Raw genomic sequence first — 15,966 nt, 5'->3', positions numbered from 1 at the left:
CATTCAACTCTTAAACCATGAGAAGAGTTTCCAAGTGCAATTTAGTTCCAAGTTAAGCTAACGTTTAGCCTAGCTTTTTCTACTTCATCTGTCTTCTAATGTGCATCTTACACATCAGCATTTTGTTTTAAGGTACGAATGTTGCGATTATCAACGGAGGCACACACTTTTCTCTCGCCACATTTAAATAATTGCTTAAGATGTTATACATTGGTATGTGGATACACTGCTTCAAGGTGTGCCCTGCCCTGGTTTAACATCAACCTTTATTTACATTTCTTCCCCCTGGACAGCCCGGTTGTAGTTTCCTGAGGTCGGCGGTGGTGTCCACTCGGGAAAAATCACAATGTAGAGTTCAAAAACTCCAGAAGTTCGGCTCGATTTTTGTCCCGCTGTGGTAAAAACAGATACATGAGATTGAGAGCGAATAGTAAAAAATAAACTCGCTGTTAAAGACATTAAAATGACCTGTTTATCCTTTTTTGACTTCTTTACTTTCATCTTGATCTTCTTTCCTGAAATCATGCTGTACTTCTTCCCTTTTTTCTTTTCCTTCAAGTACTGAGGAAAAGAACAAGCAATGACATTTGTCGCCTCGAGCCACTTAGGGGTATTCGGATTGGGGTAAAATTTCAGGATCCAAAAACAAAGATGAACAAAATCTTGCGTGAACAACCTTGGATATCTGAACAGGCCCAGAGTTTTCTTCCCCTCCTTTGGATTTCTTTTCCTTTTTACGTTTCTGTCGCTTCTCTTTCTTTGCCTTCTGCTGAACATTACAAATTATAAGACACAAATTTGAAAAGGATACTGGCAATTAATGAACAAAAACATAAAATAGACAAATACCTTTTTTGGTTTGTCCCTTTTCCGTTTCTTTGACTGCTTTCTAGACTTACTTCGGGAGTCTGATAAGAAATGGGTGAATAATGTTTAGTTATTAAAAGGCTAAACAAATCAAAGATTCCAATTCAACTCACCGCTGCTTGTGGAACTACTGCTGCTGGATGAGTGTGACGAGCCCGATGAAGAAGAAGACGAAGCTGAGGACGAATCTGACGACGAACTGGAAGAAGACGATGATGAGGAAGATCTACTACGGCTGCGTTTACGCTTTTTTTCTCTACCTGCATGAATAGAACACTAGTCAGCATGTTGCGGTGGAAAATAGAATTTGCATGATGTGATTGCTAACTATGTTAAATAAAGCACAAATGCACAAAATTATTATAGGCCCACTTGCTGCCCATTGCTAAATATTTACACATAACATTTGCACGTGTTCTTGTTTTATATTTTGTTAATGGATTGTTTTAGTAACAGTGACACCAATGTGCGGTGACAAATTCCGTGTGTGTTTAACTTTTACCGTGTCTGCTTAACTTTTACCGTACTTGATGATGATGTTTTCAGTCGTCATAAATGCACCTACATCTGTGAGTTATTCATCTTGTGTGTTTATTTATTTTAGATTCAAGCAGTCTTGCCTCTGCTCTTGTCATTCGTCCTGGAGGTGGAACTAGAAACTCTGCACTCGGCTTTTGTGGACTGGAAAGGAAGAAGATTCATATTGATTACTCAGATGAATCTGACAAACCTGGAGAAAAGGAGTGTTTTAAAGGTATAGCAAGAAAGATGGCAAATGGAAAGTTAGTACCTCTCGGGTACTGGTATCAAACTCAAGGCCAGGGGGCCAGATATTGCCCGCCATTTCATTTTATGTGGCCCGTGAAGACAAATTGTGCATCAAATTCGTGTGTCATTACCAGAATTGCAAATTGTCTTCACTTTTAATATCTTGTTTTTTTTTAAATGTTTGACCAGTTTTTACTCATCTGATTTGAAAACGAGTTATTTGTCAGTTTGTTTTGTAGTTTTTACTGTATATAATATGAGGTGCTCATACATTTATTTGGGTTGACACACATAATGGCCCTCCGAAAGAAGCCATGACTACAATGCGGCCCGCGGGGGAAAAAAAAGAAAAGAGTTTGACACCCCTGTGCTAGGGGAAGTTTTTTCTTATTTCCCTCTGTTGTGTTGTCTTAGAGAGATAACTATATTACTTTTTTGTTGTATCAGTGGATTTATTTGGGATAATAATAAAATAGGATAAGAAAGTAATGACTTGATCCGATTACTGTAACATTGGAATCATGATCTAGCATACGTAAATTGTTTAAATTTAAAGCCCCCGATGATTGAAATATTTTCAACTTTCATTTAGATCCATGACTTAATTACATTAATTCAACATTTTTTTAACCAAATTAATAAGTGCGACAATGCTCAACATAAATCGTATCAAAATATTGTATACCTTTTAGCATTTGAATATTCTGGCGTCATCAATTTAACCACAACGGGGACATCCTTTGAGCAACACTGATCGATCGTCTCAATTTGATGTCCCGACATCAACAACTACAACAAACTGTCACGCAGAAGCACAAATACATGAACAAAGACGGAAAACATTACATTTAATGGATCTTGCCGCAGCAGATTTGAGTCCGAGACTATCTCTAACCAAACCTATCATTATATTTGCATATTTTAAACATGCAATGCGTTTAACAGATGACGGATTCAATACTCACCATGGCAACAGTACAGTCTGATTATTATCAAAGACACCTTGATAACGCTAAAACGTGCATAGAGATATTCGTAGCGATGCCCCGCAAATTAGCATTAGCTAACAACCACAGGAGACATTGCATCCCAGAATGCACCACCGCTACGCCCTCCACAAGGAAGTGGAAAGGGAAAAAAGTAAAAAATATTGAATGTAAAAAAATAATACAAACGCTCAAAAATGACAATTTTTAAATTGGTACAATGTACATATTAAATCTGTGTTCATTGCAGCAACTCAAAATGGTACGATATATGGATGATGTGCTTGTTTGTGGTGTATGGATGTACAATAGCGCCCCCCGCCACCTACGATTGATTTTATCAACTACAGTTGGCTGCAACTAAAGAACAGCCACCAGACCACGACGACGTATACCAGAAGTTAAATACGTGGTGCTTTGCTTCAATTAAAAAGCGTTGTTGTTTTTTTTTAAGCAGAAGAACTAACTTACAATTTAGTCTAAAATTCATAAAATGACCACAAACCAAATACATTTGTATAATAATGTACAAAACATTTATTGTGGCAGTGTTAGTACATCATACAAAATACAAGTAGCACTGGATAAAAATACAACATTTAGATACGTTTCATTGTTCTTGGAATTGTGACCAACCAAACAAAAAGCAGAATTGATGACTATAAAATGTAGTCAGTTTGATCTCGCCCGCAGCCCCTTTTTTTCAGCAATAACACAAAAAATACTTACTTGTGTAATAGAAATGATGAACTTTGTATACAAAAATGTTGATAATGTAACTGTAATTTGTCCTCAGTCATCTAATGACACCTAGAAAAATAGAAGTGGTGTACCGGCTGTTTTAACACTGCAGGGCTACAACCAAACTGACCCTGTCAATCCATCAAAGTGTAAAATTGTAAGTACATAGAAGAATACATTTGATCTCATACAAATAGTAACAAAATAAACCTCAGTGGAGAGACACACACATACACACACACACTCTCACCCACGCGTTGGTTCATCACAGAAACATTGAACGTCTAAAGGTAAGAGTGATGAGGTCATGTGAAGCCCTTTTCCGTCCCTGTCTTTCCCCAAAGTGTTCTTCATATGATGTATAACATAATGCTTGAAAGCAAAAACATGCAATATAAAAAAACATGCCTTTAAGTTTATTCGGGTAAATACAGAAAAAAAAGCTTACAGGTGTTGCTGCATTCCAGCAAGCATTAAGCAATGATTCTTTTGTGAACTGTTGATTTCAGTGTCCAACAAAAAATTACCCTGAAGGTTTCTGATACAATCTCCATTTTAAAGGGTTGACCATTTCTTTTTCTTTCTTCCAAGTATTTAAACGTCTACTTTGTTCTTTGGGAAATCTGAATGAGCCAAGTTCTCCTCATTTTCCTCTTCTTCCGCAGGGACCTGGAAAAGAAAGATTTCAAATATATATATATATATATATATGTATATACCTACTGTCTTTTAAAGACTGTTGTGTTAATATTCGGGCAAGTAGGATTTCATACCTCCCAGTAAATGGAGTCATCAAAGCAGTTCTGGTCAGGAGGTTGCCCCCAGATAGGCAACTTCATTATCAAGCCTGAGAAACCAGAAAAAAAAACCCATTCAATTTAGATTCAACATGTCTTGGCTCTTATCTGCAGATATAGTGCCTTGCGAAAGTATTCGGCCCCCTTGAACTTTTCAACATTTCGCGACATTTCAGGCTTCAAACATAAAGACAATCGTGAAGTGGAACAAAATTAATTGGATAATTTAAACTTTTTTTAACAAATAAAAAACGGAAAAGTGGGGCGTGCAATATTATTTGGCCCCCTTGCGCTAATACTTTGTCGCGCCACCTTTTGCTGCAATTAGTCGCTTGGGTTATGTCTCTATCAGTTTTGCACATCGAGAGACTGGAATTCTTGCCCATTCTTCCTTGCAAAACAGCTCGAGCTCAGTGAGGTTGGATGGAGAGCGTTTGTGAACAGCAGTCTTCAGCTCTTTCCACAGATTCTCGATTGGATTCAGGTTTGGACTTTGACTTGGCCATTCTAACACCTGGATACGTCTATTTGTGAACCATTCCATTGTAGATTTGGCTTTATGTTTTGGATCATTGTCCTGTTGGAAGATAAATCTCTGTCCCAGTCTCAGGTCTTTTGCAGACTCCAACAGGTTTTCTTCCAGAATGGTCCTGTATTTGGCTCCATCCATCTTCCCATCAATTTTAGCCATCTTCCCTGTCCCTGCTGAAGAAAATCAGGCCCAAACCATGATGCTGCCACCACCATGTTTGACAGTGGGGATGGTGTGTTCAGTGTGATGAGCTGTGTTGCTTTTACGCCAAACATATCGTTTTACATTGTGGCCAAAAAGTTCGATTTTGGATTCATCTGACCAGCGCACCTTCTTCCACATGTGTGTCTCCCAGGTGGCTTGTGGCAAACTTTAAACAAGACCTTTTATGGATATCTTTGAGAAATGGCTTTCTTCATGCCACTCTTCCATAAAGGCCAGATTTGTGCAGTGCACGACTGATTGTTGTCCTATGGACAGACTCTCCCACCTCAGCTGTAGTTATCTGCTGTTCATCCAGAGTGATCATGGGCCTCTTGGCTGCATCTCTGATCAGTCTTCTCCTTGTTTGAGATAAAAGTTTGGAGGGACGGCCGGGTCTTGGTAGATTTGCAGTGGTCTGATACTCCTTCCATTTCAATATAATTGCTTGTACAGTGCTCCTTGAGATGTTTAAAGCTTGGGAAATCTTTCTGTATCCAAATCCGGCTTTAAACTTCTCCACAACAGTATCTCGCACCTGCCTGGTGTGTTCTTTTGTCTTCATGGTTCTCTCTGTGCTTTAAACAGAACCTTGAGACTATCATTTATACGGAGACTTGATTACACACAGGAGCATTCTATTCATCATCATCAGTCATTTAGGACTACATTGGATCATTCAAAGATCCTCACTGAACTTCTGGAGTGAGTTTGCTGCACTGAAAGTAAAGGGGCCGAATAATATTGCACGGCCCACTTTTCAGTTTTTTATTTGTTAAAAAAAGTTTAAAATTATACAATACATTTCGTTCCATTTCACGATTGTGTCCCACTTGTTGTTGATTTTTGACCAAAAATTAACATTTTATATCTTTATGTTTGATGCCTGAAATGTCGCAAAATGTTGAAAGGTTAAAGGGGTCCGAATACTTTCACAAGGCACTGTACATCAAGAAGTGTCATGATTTCTTTTTCATCTCTACCAACCTGTGATAGCCCCTCCAACCAAAGCAAAGCCAAGAGATGAAGCCAAGGCAGCGGCTTGCATGGTAGGTTTCCCTCTAAAGGTGAGCAATTTATCAAACCACCAATTGAACAAAATGACCTTTGAATGCTTACATTGCTAAACCTTACCCATCCTTTTTCCCTAAAGCCACAGCCACAATACCAGCCAAGCCTCCCAGGATGCCCGGCATGCCGTGCAGATTGTGCACACCACAGGTATCTTGAATGCCCAGATTAGATGCCAGAACAGGCTGGAATGAAAAACAAAATTTCTAATGAAATATTATGTGTCGTGTGTTGATCACTTGTAATTTCCAACTCACAGTCAGGTACTTGAATCCCAGTGTGGAAATGATGCCAGCCACTAAACCGATCAGCATTGCGCCAAAGGGGCCAATGTTCATATCCGCGCAAGTTCCTACAGCAACGCCACCCGCTAGGGTGGCGTTCTGAACGTGCACCTTAAGATGGAGTGACAAAAAAAGGTCAGTTGAAGTCACATTTCAGTGGCACAGAAGGTGATCTCACCATGTCCAATTTTCCTTTGTGCTCCACCAGGCTGGAGATGGCGTAGGCAGAGAGGACGCAGGCGGCCAGGGACAGGTAGGTGTTGATCACTGCAGTGAGCTGGGTGAAGCCCGGGTTGGCAATGGCTGAGTTAAAACTGGGCCAGAACATCCAGAGGAACACAGTCCCTGTTGAAAAGGGCCAAACTCAGTTCATGAAAATTCCAAATATAAAATGTAAAATGTTGATATTATGTAAGTAGCTTGGTTCAAGCAGGCCGAGGTCATTTACAGTAAAGTACTTTCCAGATAACAGCTCGATTGCAGTGTTGGACCTGCAGGGACATACTTTTTGTCCACTAGATGCCGTAATTTTATGAAGCAGTCTGTGGAAAGTTGCAGCTCAAACTAGAAAAATTGACAAATAGCTTTCAATTGGAGGTGTTTGTGTTATACCGATCATAGCAAACAGATCCGAATGGTAAACAGAGCCATCATTTTCGTGTCCGTTCCTCAGACCAGGTCGGTATAGTATTCGAGCCACGGCCAAACCGAAATAGGCTCCGTAGGCATGGATGATCATGGAGGCCCCGACATCATTAGCCTGGAAAGAAAAGTCAAGTGTATACTCTTTTTGTGTGCTATCATAATTGTAATCTATTTACTCCGGTATTAGATTCCTCTTTTGTGGGTCTGGCCAGTGATCTCACCCCCATGATTTCTGCCACCAGATGTTCGTTGATGGAGAAGATGGAGATCTCCAGGATGGTCATGATCAGCAACTGGAGCGGACTGGTTTTACCAAGAACTGCACCAAAAGAAATCAGAACTGTGGCAGTGCTGAAGTCCGCGTTGATGATTCTACACACACACACACACACACACACACACACACACACACACACACACACACACACACACACACACACACACACACACACACACACACACACACACACACACACACACACACACACACACACACAAATCACTAGTGTAAGTGTGACTGAAGTAGAGATAACATTTCATGTAATCTTGGCCTTACTTAAAAATGTTGATCTTAATCTTGCCGTCATCCAGGTGCCAAATGCCCTGCATGAGGAGGCCCCACTGCAGGCCAAAGGCGGCCAGCAGCAAGTTGATGCCCACGCTGCTGAAGCCATATCTCTTCAGGAAGGTCATTAAGAAGCCAAAACCGATGAAGATCATAACGTGAACATCCTGGAACACTGGAGATGCACAGGAAAGAGATTAAGGTAAGCGCCTTGTCACGCAAGTCCCTGTATCGCCGCTTGGCCCAGCTCGGCGGCTGATATTGGATTAGGTGGAACGTTTGATTATGTGACGTGTTCAATTCAAAACAGACCTCACGCTATTCATTTCCTGCACCCTCATTTGAGCGATTGAAATCATTGATTGGGCGCTGGTGGGGATCACAGGAGTCATTTCCTTACACAGGAGCTGTTTTGTCAGCCTGTGAGTTCGAAAAGCAATTCAGTCACACTCTCAATGTGATACTCTCGATTTAGCCGCCTTGTTCTGCTTCTATGAAGAGCATATGACCCTACTAGGTTTAGACGGAAGACTGAGGCAGATAAGCAAAGCGTTTCTTTAAGTATGCAGCATGTTTTTTCCCCCACTCATACTTGGAGACTTAGATTGGAGACAACAATGTTACGCCCAACTCAAGTAGAGAAGGTTATTGTTGATGATGAGTTTTCCCCTGTAAGACAGGAAATTGGAACCTTTAACTTAATATGATGAACATCCATGGAAATAACAGAGCAGAAAGACAATAGAAGTCATTTCCTTTCACTAGAACACATTTAATGGTGGCCAGTATTGTCTCAATATTTGTATGGCATTTGCTTGTTCAGAAGGTAAATATCGAAGAAGGAAAATAATAATAATATACAGAAGGAGGAAGATATTGACGATGCTATTGCCCACTTGGATGAAAGATACGCCAATTATCTGGCCTGGGTGGATGGCAGGGGTCCAATCATATTTCATTCAAGGACTAACTCCTCAGTATGACACGTTGCGGAGGGAAAAAAGTGCAATGGTCGCAACTAATGCTTTCTAAAACAAAAACAAAACCAACCACCACAACATAGTTTGAGCTGCGCACTGAATATATGAGGTGCTCAAGCCACAGTGCCTGGCGTCACGCCCAGACATTAGGTAAGTTGGGATGCTCCCACTTGGCCATGACTATAAAGCCAAATTAATGTAAGGAAGGATGCTTGAAATCATTTTGCTCCATAAAACCGTCATTCAGTATTGTTACTGGTTATTTATCTTGCATTTAAGTCAGGGTTGTATCTGGACCATGAATGCAAGATTTTTTACAGTAGCAGCATAACAGTCACAATTTGACAACATGGCATTTTGCTCATTTTGCTTTGACTATATTGCTGCATGCCCTCTAAATGCACTATAATGTGGAAAATATACAATGAGAATGACTACATTCGTGTGCATAATGAAATAAAAAATAAGAAATAGAAGATTGTGGACAACAGGTCTTGTGCTGGTCATTGTCTCCCAAATTATCAACACAATGATACACATTAAAGGGAAGACGATGCTTGAAATTCAATGAAATGAGGCCAAAGCTTCACATTTGAAATGACAGATATTGCGCCGAGCTTATCTCTGCGCTTCATGCCTGCCACACCCAACTCCAAGCATGCGTCCAACGCAAGCCACAGTCAAAAAACGTTTTGAATGATCTCTCTCTCGCTCTCGCTCTCTCTCTCTTAAAAATAAATCAATAAATACATATAATAATTTTTCATCTTGACGTACGAGCCACATCCCTCCACAAACCAGTTACACTTACTGGGATAAAGCTCCATAGGCGCTTGGTGGTGGCTGGTGTCATTGCTGTGCGCGTCGTGGCCGAGACCTTTCCCATCATCGTAAACCACAAAGACTGCAAACAGGATGATCGTGATAACCTCCAAAGTCAAGGCCACGAGGGAGAACTTGAGTCTCATGTTTGTGGCGTACGCAGGCATCCTGAGTCCCACTCGATCAAGTCGTCTCTCTGTGGCACTCGCGCGCGCGCACACACACACAGATACACGCGAGAACGTGTGTACAACGGGCCTCAGTGACTGACCGAGTGAAGGGAGGGAAGAAAGTTGCATCTCCTTTTAAACTGATGCCGGATTTTGCTGTGACCAATGACAGCGCAGAGGTCTCGGGCCTCCAAGATGCTGAAGTCCCTGCCCCCTGTTAATTTTCAGGGATGGGTTTCCTCTTCAAAACCCAAGTGTAGTGATTGCTAGTTTACACAATTAACATTTATTCTGACAGATATTTTGAGTCTAAACTGCTAACATTAACCTTTTGTGGAAATGGATTTAAGTCGACATATCGGATTTAAGTCGACATATCGTGAAACCTGAATTAGTGGAATCACATCTTCACCATCCAAGTCAAGTCAAGTTTATTTGTATAGCCCTAAATCACAAGCAGTCTCAAAGGGCTTCACTCAGACAATCAATTGACAATTATTCTCACCCTAACCCTGATCTTGGGCTCCCAAAAGGGCAAGGAAAAACTCAAAAAAACCCTACCAGGGGAAAAATGAGAAACCTTGAGAAGGGACCACAGATGGAAGGATCCCCCTTTCAGGATCACCAGGTTGCAATGGATGCAAAGAGGGCACATAAAATACATAATATGGAAATCAAAAAGTGGATGTCCAGGCCAAAGCGAATAGCTGTCGGAGGAGCCCTCGATCGTACTGGCAGTGTCTTCAAGGAGGGTAATCCGCTGCAGTTCCCTCATCCTGAATTTAGTCCATGAGAATCTAGATACCCGCTGTCAGCTTCCGTGTCACCTAACCACCTCCCCAGCCGGGGAGGGGTGGGGGAAGTGGGGTCGTTGAGAGGGAGCAAAAACAAATTCCAGCCGAATCGGCCACTACAGGTTAATTAAAGGCCATATCATCGAAATATGTCTTTAAACATGTCTTAAATGTTTCTACTGAGGTAGCAATTCTAATATCCATTGGTAGGGCATTCTAGAGCTCTGGAGCCCGAATAGAAAGTGCTCTAGCCCCTGCAGACATTTTCTTGGCCCTCGGTGTCACTAAAAGACTAGCGTTTTGCGAACGAAGGTTACGAGACAGAACATAAGGAACGACTAAGTCGACGAGATAGGAAGGCGCTAAGCCATGCAATGATTTATAGGTTAATACAAGAACCTTGAAGTCACATCTTAAATGGAACGGGAGCCAGTGTAAATTGGCTAATATAGGGGTAATGTGATCAAACTTTCTTGTCCGTGAGAGCAGCCTTGCAGCAGCATTTTGTACTAACATTGGGCCTCGAGGTTCTGATCCACAGCTCCCAAAGTGGGTTCTGGGAAAATAGCAGGCCAATTTAGCCAGAGTCCTGAGGTCTGTCTTTTTTGCGGGCCTTGAGAATTTCATGAATGAGCCGAGTAGTTCATCAATGCCAACAACACGTTTCTGTTTGTTTTGGACCCTTTTTCCAAGCGCATGTAGGGAAATGACTCCCAAATGTTGAGAGATAACAGAAACACTCACTTTTTCTCGGATTTTTGGCAGTAGATACAAGTATTGTTTTTGTAACAGGCTTGAATGGCAAGCAGGATGTATGGTCCACTTCGTCATTCATCCTTGATGGTGACAGTTACATGCTGTTTGTTTTTGATCGGGTCTTACTCTATCAATAAACAGTTCCCTTTCCTTCTCCAATTTTGATGGTTATTAATGCTGCCCTTGTAGAGCCACCACTGAACCTGTTACAGCATAATTTGTGTGTGTTTAGTCTGTGATATAGAAAGGTGGCTCTGGTGACTATTGTGTTGTGGAACTCCATCGCAAATACTTCAAGTGTCAGATTGGTTCAAACGCTGACAGCGCGCATGCAAGCTTATTTACTTTCATAGCATGCTGTCTTGCCAGCTCCGCAAACAGTCAGAGCGGCGACCCTTTCAGCTGCAGTGTGGGTGCTTTTTTCCTTGAGCAGTATGACGAGCTCGTAGCAACAGCAGCGCACCTAGTGTTGCAGCATGCGCGCTATTTAGGAGGCCTGCAGGTCAGCTTTCAAACCCGCAACAAATTGAAAGCAGAAGTGAAAATGAAGACGGGATTCAAAATAATCGCTCGGATCTCGCTTGAAGAAGAAATTGACACATAGTAGTGAAAACCAATGTGCCACCCGACACAAGATGGCTTTCCATCTTCCTGGCTGGAATGTGCCTGGACTGCGTTAATCACAACAGCAGCCTCTGCATCGTATCGCAAGCATACGTTCATATCTATGCGTAGGAATCCTCCTAAGTGAGGAATGTTGCGTTGAACCCCCAGAGGATCTCACGAACCCATAGCAGCCTTATCTAGTAAGCGGGACCCTTCATGAGACCTTCCTGCTCTTCAGTAGAATGACGGCAAAGTGCTTTGCCAAATGTTTTATAACTTTTGATCACATCAATCTGCCTTCACCACGTTGACCAATGTACATTCCCCCCCCCTCCTGGTTTTAATCAAGAAGCAATCAGATGAAAGGCACATAAAGCACGTAACCTCCAGATGACCTGTACATCTGGTTGGTTCGAGCTTCCCGATGCAAAGACGTCTGGTAATCCATCAGAAAACTGCCACGCTGGTTGAACCCTCCGAGTATCGTATACACACAGTAAGCATCATGGCTGCCCCAGATGGAGCAAAGATCACGTGTCTGTATGTTGCGCATTAGTACTTTTTAAAGCCGAGGCAAAAGAATAAAGTGTGTTTAGGACTAATTGATTGTTTATTTCCCGCATGGCAGTTGGACTCAGAATGACAGAGAGATTCGATGAATGAATGCAAAGTGAAGTTCACAATATGTATATGCAAGGCCGAGGCTGGTAGTAGTTGCTGATGTCACTTTGTAAAGAAACACTCCAAGCGGATAAGCCTGATAAGTGTTACATGCACAAAATACACTACACTTACTGTTTTGGTCGTGATGTCAGGACCGTTAAGAAAACAGTATTGTTTGTTTTGTTTCTTCTAAATTTACTCTGTAGTGCATTCTCATAGCAATGTAAATATATTTTTCTTAAGCAAGGTAACGATTTGTTTTCTTACAAACTTTTCATGTAAATTCCTACTATTGCGCTGACCACAACATTGTATCAAGTGACTGCCAACTGGAATACAAATGATGATAGTAATTATGAACCTCCACCGCATGCACGCACGCACCCACACACACACACGCACACATTTTGTATATGTGCATATACTCCAAACCTCGTTTCCTGTGTCAGGAGCTGAGGGGAACAGTTGCCCCATCCTGATAAGCAAACTTGAAGTTTCGAGGAGGAAAGCCTCCGCTGGCGGCTAATCAGCATGTTAGATGTTGGTAATCAAGAACAATCATGAGCTCTCATCATGTTGCATCGCTATTTATGCTATAGACGCTATAGTTACCTTCATTGTTTGAGCACATGCTAGTTTGTAGGATTGCCTCAGTTTTTACAGACTTGTAAATATAGAACGTGCTGAATTTATTTATATTGGGCATAAAGAATATTCAGAATCTACACAAACTGTTCTGTAAAAAAAATGTGTGGAGCCATATCAATATAGTTTTTTGTCTTATTTGATCGAGTAAATGCAAGCAGCATACCACTGCATTCTTTGAAAAATCCAAAGCTTTGCGCACAACTCCAGATGCCGTTTGACGTACTTGGACACTAACCAGGTGCACGGGGGGGATTGAGTGGCGTGCCTATCGTGTTGCTGTGGAACGTATAGAAGACATAAGTCAAAACTGGGCCCATACAGGAGTGCAGGGCTAAATATGAATGCTGTGTAAGCGAAACCACATGCGTGATGCAGAGAAATGAAAGTTATGTACGTGTGGTTGAACTTGGAGTAAAGTTGAAAGCAATTCGTTTTGGGAAGCGGGTCCACCTGTTAAGACAAAAATCATTGTCAAATTGTTTCATCCACGTGATTCTCATTATCATTTGACCAGAAATTCTGTGAATTTCACTCTTCTTTTATTGTTTCATTATTATCTTAGCCATCCCCGTGAGTCATTACCTTATCATGGTGGAGGGATTTGCGTGTCCTAATGATCCGAGGAGCCAAGTTGTCTGGGGCTTCGTGCCCCTGGCAAGGGGATCCATGGCAAAAGGGTCCTAGGTGAAGGGCCAGACAAAGCACGGCTCACAAAAACCCCTTATGATGAATACTATAAATGGATTTTGTGGATGGATGGAATCTTAGCAGCTTTGAGGTGGCCAAGTAGTTAAATGAGTGCAACATAGGAGCCACTTTGACTGGCCGAAAATGGAGTCGGCTGTGTTCACGCCCACATTGTCGCTAACTACCCTTTTTTAAAAGGCGCTAGCTCGCACGGTTCGGCGTAATTACCAGCACTCAGCCGAATCCACCTCTGTGTAGATTTATCTCGTGCCAAACGTGATGAGGTAAAAAGATGCAAGATGGTGGCCCAAATATGTTTTTGGAGGACTGTAGTGGTAAATTTTCTTAATTGCGTGTGAGAAATTCATTTGCACGAATAAATTGAAGGTTGTCCAGAATCCCAGACTTTCAAGTGCCACCGTAGTGTGCTTTGATTACGATTACGTAATCCCTTGATTACAACAGCCGGTTCCTGCCTGTTGGATCTACAAAATCCTTGCATACTGTTTGTGGCCCGTGTGTGTGTGTGCATGTGTGCGTGCGTGTGTGCGCGTGTGCGTGGAGAAGGCCAGCTGTGGAGGAGGTGGGCAGGATGGCGAGGTCTTAAGGTCTTAATTTGCAGCGACGTGGGACTTTTTGTGTTTGCTCAGGCACACAGATAAGTCGTTGCTTTACTTTCTAGTTTCCTCAATTTGGAAGATAAAACAAGCCAAGCGTTGGTCTCAGGCCACTGCAAATCCAAAATGTACGATAAGATCCGACATTTTACCCATCTGCATTAACTGACAACGCAACTTGGGAAAGTGGAGTTGGAATGTTGTCAAGAGTATTGAGATCCTAATGTCGTGTGCAACTGTAGAGCCTTCAAACCAAACCTGTTTTTCTTTTTTATTCGCTCGAGCTTCCTTTGCGGTCCATCCTGACATTTAACGTGGCGGCTCCTCACTGCAGCGACATGCGATTGCTTTATCTCGTGTGGCATTCTTTTGACGGCCCCTAATTGAGGCCCCCTTCGCCGCACCCTTTCCTCATTCGGCTCCATGTGGCAATCAACCTGCCGCGTTATCACTGTATCCTATTAAAAACTCAAATGATTGGGCCACAACCCTTCCCATAGATGTCGGAACACGCAGGGGAGGATTAGGGTGGATGGGGGTTTAAAAGAAAAGACAAAAAAATAAAACATCCTGACTCCAATAGCGTGGGGGAGTGGACTTTCAATATACATCCTGTAGAGAGATCGGTGGGCTGAGGCATGTCAGCAAAGTAGAAAAGGGAGGGAAAGAAGGGAGAGCAATTTTTTTGTCACGCAAACGTAAATGCAGCCCGTACCAATGGGAAAAGTCTTGTTTATACATATGCCATGATTAATGACTCCTGTCGAACATACTGTAAAACACTGCAAATGGTCAATCCAAACAATGGGTTGTGCAACGCTTGCCTTCTTGGAAGGATTTTGATCAATGCCATATGATAAAAAAGGGTTATATTGATGATTTCTTTTAAAACTTTACCCACATTTGTTAGTTAAAGGGACTTGTAATATCCTGATCAACAGTATATAATCCCCTATGTGGGAAACTGCATGTTCGTTCTCATGACACGGGGCCTTAACAGTCAGCCAAATATATTTCAAAAGACATGGCTCCTTTCAAACTTAATAATTGTATACAGAGTTTCACATGGTAATGTTTTACTTTTTCTCAGAGGGATTAGGTTTCATTGTGACCCACGTACAGTTCAATAGATCATATTGCAGCATCCACTATTGTCACATGGTGGAAAGTGTCCATTAAGAAGTAATGAAATTGTAGGCAGGGTTTATTGTTTCTATTGTTTTCTTTTTTAATTGCACATTTATTTCATCAGCGACTAAAGAATACTTAACATTATGCGAGGAATGCTAAGTCAACTTTTAAAACCAAACTACAAATCAACCGACGCATACAACTATAAAGTCAAAGTCAAGTCAAAGTCTGCTTTATTGTCAATTTCTTCACATGTTAAGACACACAAAGAGATCGAAATTACGTTTCCCACCGTCCCACGGTGACTAGACACATGACACAACGCATACAAGCAAATAGCACAAAGAGTAAAAACGAATAGACGAGCGATGAATAAGTAATAAGCAAATCACCCAATAAATAAACAATAAATAAATAAATAAATACACAAATAAGAGGAGCAAAATGGAGCAAGCGTGCAGACAGCAGACAGAATATAGTGCAAAAGAACAGGATGTTATGCAGCCGAGGGTGGAGAGAATTCAGGATCCTGACAGCTTGGAGTACGAAGCTGTTGGTGAGTCTCGTGGTGCGGGAGCGCAGGCATCTGTACCTCTTCCCAGAGGGCAGAAGATCAAGCAAAGAGTGAGCGGGGT

At 41.8% G+C, this 15,966-nt stretch overlaps 2 protein-coding genes and 1 long non-coding RNA gene across 9 annotated transcripts in view; 1 reads left to right on the top strand and 2 right to left on the bottom strand.

Moving 5' to 3' along the window:
* Nucleotides 1–249: 249 nt before the first annotated feature.
* Nucleotides 250–2,893, bottom strand: LOC147042725 (uncharacterized). 5 transcript variants are annotated; one of them, XR_015068988.1, is made up of 8 exons: nt 2,601–2,893; nt 2,321–2,434; nt 1,488–1,548; nt 981–1,127; nt 850–908; nt 677–769; nt 469–561; nt 250–392 (listed from the first exon to the last, which is right to left on the bottom strand). XR_015068988.1 is itself a non-coding variant. In XM_085938311.1 (7 exons), the coding sequence occupies exons 1-7, from the start codon at nt 2,601–2,603 to the stop codon at nt 342–344; spliced, it is 507 nt and encodes a 168-aa protein (XP_085794437.1). In that variant the 5' UTR covers nt 2,604–2,880; the 3' UTR covers nt 250–341. The 5 variants fall into 5 exon arrangements, 3 of the variants coding, with proteins under 3 accessions (XP_085794437.1, XP_085794436.1, XP_085794435.1); XM_085938311.1 differs by lacking the exon at nt 2,321–2,434 and having other exon boundaries at nt 2,601–2,880; XR_015068989.1 differs by lacking the exons at nt 1,488–1,548; nt 2,321–2,434 and having other exon boundaries at nt 2,601–2,881.
* An 864-nt stretch (nt 2,894–3,757) lies between these two features.
* On the bottom strand, nt 3,758–9,521 carry rhag (Rh associated glycoprotein). The gene is made up of 10 exons (XM_085938300.1): nt 9,249–9,521; nt 7,449–7,632; nt 7,114–7,264; nt 6,860–7,007; nt 6,426–6,592; nt 6,221–6,358; nt 6,027–6,148; nt 5,880–5,953; nt 4,136–4,209; nt 3,758–4,031 (listed from the first exon to the last, which is right to left on the bottom strand). Exons 1-10 carry the CDS (start codon nt 9,424–9,426, stop codon nt 3,957–3,959), a joined length of 1,311 nt encoding a protein of 436 aa, XP_085794426.1. The 5' UTR covers nt 9,427–9,521; the 3' UTR covers nt 3,758–3,956.
* The window catches only part of LOC147042721 (uncharacterized), a 28,146-nt gene continuing 18,421 nt past the window's right edge, over nt 6,242–15,966 (top strand). For all 3 annotated transcript variants that reach the window (XR_015068991.1, XR_015068992.1, XR_015068990.1), the window contains exons 1-4: nt 6,242–6,382; nt 6,456–6,500; nt 7,135–7,399; nt 7,484–7,659. This is a non-coding gene — a long non-coding RNA (uncharacterized LOC147042721). The remainder of the gene's footprint in view (nt 6,383–6,455; nt 6,501–7,134; nt 7,400–7,483; nt 7,660–15,966) is intronic.

This window comes from Syngnathus leptorhynchus, chromosome 18 (genome assembly GCF_054491065.1).
Source record: "Syngnathus leptorhynchus isolate UIUO chromosome 18, UIUO_Slep, whole genome shotgun sequence".
NCBI lineage: Eukaryota > Metazoa > Chordata > Actinopteri > Syngnathiformes > Syngnathidae > Syngnathus > Syngnathus leptorhynchus.
The sequence above is the reverse complement of the archived record's forward strand: the minus strand, read 5'-3'. Positions and strand labels throughout refer to the sequence as shown.

Coding starts and splice junctions, on each gene's coding strand:
- LOC147042725 (XM_085938309.1), bottom strand. CDS start 1,569: ATGAATCTTCTTCCTTTCCAGTCCACAAAAGCCGAGTGCAGAGTTTCT. Junction 770..849: donor AAAGGGACAAACCAAAAAAG/GTATTTGTCTAT, acceptor TGTAATGTTCAG/CAGAAGGCAAAGAAAGAGAA. Junction 393..468: donor AGTCAAAAAAGGATAAACAG/GTCATTTTAATG, acceptor TTTTTACCACAG/CGGGACAAAAATCGAGCCGA.
- rhag (XM_085938300.1), bottom strand. CDS start 9,426: ATGCCTGCGTACGCCACAAACATGAGACTCAAGTTCTCCCTCGTGGCC. Junction 7,265..7,448: donor ATTAAGATCAACATTTTTAA/GTAAGGCCAAGA, acceptor GTGTGTGTGTAG/AATCATCAACGCGGACTTCA. Junction 6,149..6,220: donor TGGGATTCAAGTACCTGACT/GTGAGTTGGAAA, acceptor TTTTCATTCCAG/CCTGTTCTGGCATCTAATCT.